This window comes from Echinops telfairi, unplaced genomic scaffold (genome assembly GCF_000313985.2).
Source record: "Echinops telfairi isolate 266 unplaced genomic scaffold, ASM31398v2 ScPeMD7_41;HRSCAF=154, whole genome shotgun sequence".
Taxonomy (NCBI): domain Eukaryota; kingdom Metazoa; phylum Chordata; class Mammalia; order Afrosoricida; family Tenrecidae; genus Echinops; species Echinops telfairi.
In genome coordinates, this window is record NW_022103939.1 from 1,682,683 (window position 1) to 1,685,626 (window position 2,944).

The 2,944-nt window shown below is 40.6% G+C and overlaps 1 protein-coding gene across 1 annotated transcript; it reads left to right on the top strand.

Moving 5' to 3' along the window:
* Positions 1-1,310: 1,310 nt before the first annotated feature.
* Positions 1,311-2,258, top strand: LOC101661068 (olfactory receptor 52H1). The gene has a single exon (XM_004717091.1). The coding sequence runs from the start codon at positions 1,311-1,313 to the stop codon at positions 2,256-2,258; it is 948 nt and encodes a 315-aa protein (XP_004717148.1).
* The last annotated feature ends 686 nt before the right edge of the window (positions 2,259-2,944 follow it).

The following is a 2,944-nucleotide window of genomic DNA, read 5'->3' on the forward strand; positions in this document are numbered from 1 at the left end:
AGGACTACAGGAGGGGGATAGATGCCAGGAATCTGAGTTATCGACCATGATGAGTCTCATCTTTGTGCTGATACTGGAGTCCCTTCTTTTGCTGTCTGGTCATCCATGTGGTTTCCATCTCTCTGCACACACCTGTGTGGGACATTACAGGAGAATAGGGAAAATGTGAGGCCTAGTATTTCAAGAGACAGATGTAAGCTGTTTGGAAATTTACAAAGCATGTGGCATTGATTGATCTATTCATGAACTATTTTGCTTCTTTTCAATTTCTGATCAGTGTCTGATACAAGTAAGTGAGTGAGAGAGAGGGAGACCAAATGTGCGCGAGTGTGTTCATGTTTGCATGTGTGAAGACTTCAGAGAGAGACAGGGATATCTTTATGTTGGTGTAAGCTTAAGCGTGGGTAGGATGTGTGAGAGAATATCAATCATGATATGTCTAACATGGTAAATTTTTATTTTGTTTGAATTTGAGAGATTCGGTATCTTCATGTCTTTGTTGCTAGCTAATAAAATATTAAAGTATGAGCAAAAGTAAGGATGCTCCTTTTAGACAAAAATTATGACTATTAAGCCCATTAAATTCAAAGTATTAGTATTAAAAGCCTGTATTCTAGGTTGGTGGAAAGTACTTCTTTAGAGGAGCCAGGTGATACGAGTCTCAGCTATAGATATTTTTTCCCATTTCATATGTGAGTTATAAATGATAGCTAGCATACTCAGCTAGAGCTTATTTCAGATTAGGATTTTCAACAATAAAGAAGTTCATGGGGTGCACAAACCTAAGAGCCACAGTAATCGGTAACATGGAATTAAGTGAGTATTTGTGAGGTGAACTTAAATATTGAGACAAAGATGGAAATGACACAATGGCAAAGGAGATGTTACACAATGAGGACCACAAAGAGAAGGGTATTATATATATTACAAATGACCAACCTGTGGTGAAATGTGGGTTGTATTTTGTTAACCTTTAACCAAAGGCAGTGTACAATGAAAATGGGTGATTATTGTCAGTGTCGAAAGTTCGGTGAAGTATGTAACCAGTGGGTTTGGCGACACCTTAGAAAGGGTTCTGTTCAGTTGAAATGATTGATTTTTAGGGGGAATGTTTTCAGCCAGCACAGAAATCTCACCTTTTATTTATTCTCAGGTGTCTCCCATCTTCAAGGGTAAATGATATGCTCTCTTAATTTGGGGAAGGTAGTTCATAATGGCGAGGTAGTTAAAGTTAGACTGACTGAAGTAACCCTCACTCTCCTGTGTAACTCTTCTTCCTCAGGACCTCCGTTGGGCGACACCACGTGGCTATGGTGGTTTTCAACTTGAGCGGTTACAACTCAGAACCTTTCACTCTGGTGGGTATCCCAGGCCTGGAGAAGTTTCACGTGTGGATTGGGATTCCTTTCTGCGGCATCTACCTCATGGCTGTCGTGGGCAACTGCGTTCTTCTCTACCTCATTGCAGTGGAGCGCAGCCTGCATGAGCCCATGTTCCTCTTTCTCTCCATGCTGGCCGTGACGGACCTCGTCTTGTCCACAGCTGGGGTGCCTAAAGCTCTCAGTATCTTTTGGTTTGGGGCGCATGAAATTACCTTCCCGGGATGCCTTACTCAAATGTTCTTTCTTCACTCCAGCTTTGTGCTAGACTCAGCCATCTTGATGACTATGGCATTTGATCGCTATGTGGCCATCTGCTTCCCCCTGAGATACACAACCATCTTGACGCCCAAAACCATCATCAAGATTGTTGTGGGCATCTCCTTCCGAAGCTTTTGCATCATCCTGCCAGTTGTATTCCTGCTGACCCGCCTACCTTTCTGCAGGACACACATTATCCCCCACACATACTGTGAGCACATCGGTGTTGCTCGGCTTGCTTGTGCTGATATTTCCATCAACATCTGGTATGGCTTTTGTGTTCCCATCATGACAGTCATCTCAGATGTGATTCTCATCGCCGTTTCCTATGCCCTCATTCTTTGTGCTGTCTTTCGCCTCCCCTCTCAAGATGCCCGCCAGAAGGCCCTGGGTACCTGTGGTTCTCATGTCTGTGTCATCCTTATGTTTTATACACCTGCTTTCTTCTCCATCCTTGCCCATCGCTTTGGACACAATGTCCCCCGAACTTTTCACATAATGTTTGCCAACCTGTACATTGTTATCCCCCCAGCACTTAACCCCATTGTTTATGGGGTAAAGACCAAGCAGATCCGAGAAAAAGTCATCCTTCTCTTTTCTAAAAAGGCTACAGAGTGATGGTCTGTTGGTCAATGGGAAGGATGGCATAAATTCATAGTGTACAGAAATATGGCAAGAATTAAAAAACAAATGATATTTAAAACGTGCACTGATTATACATGATTGTCAGTATCAAATGGTTAACATGTTTAGTTTCTAAGTGAAAGGTGGAAAGCATGAATTTACAGTGATGTGCCTTTGAAGAAAATGCTTGGTGTCTTAAAAAAAAAAGGAGTTTCCACTAAAAACCTTATACAAGAAAATTCTACTCTGACACCCATGGTGTTTTCTTTCAATGGGAAATGGCTTACCGGTTACATCACAGAGATAATATTCTCCGCAGAATTGTACTTGATAACATATTTTCTTTCGGATCATATCAAATATAGGACATGTTCAAGAGGAAGAGGTGAAAACAGACAGCTGAATACTTTGACTGGAAAATAGGAATAGGAATGTTCAAAGTGCAGATTTATCAAAATGAGAACAAGCAAGCCATATTGACAGGTGTAAGAAGAAGAATAAAAATACAAGATGTATATGAAATTTCTCATTAGGAAATTAATTGTTGAGACACTTAAGATAATAATATTCTAGTCTTGTTACTGTTTATTTAATGGTTGACTGTAATTCACCCTAACTGTTCCTCTCCTACAAAAATCTTTTAGCACAAATCTGTTTAAGGCAAGTTCTTTTTTTTTTTT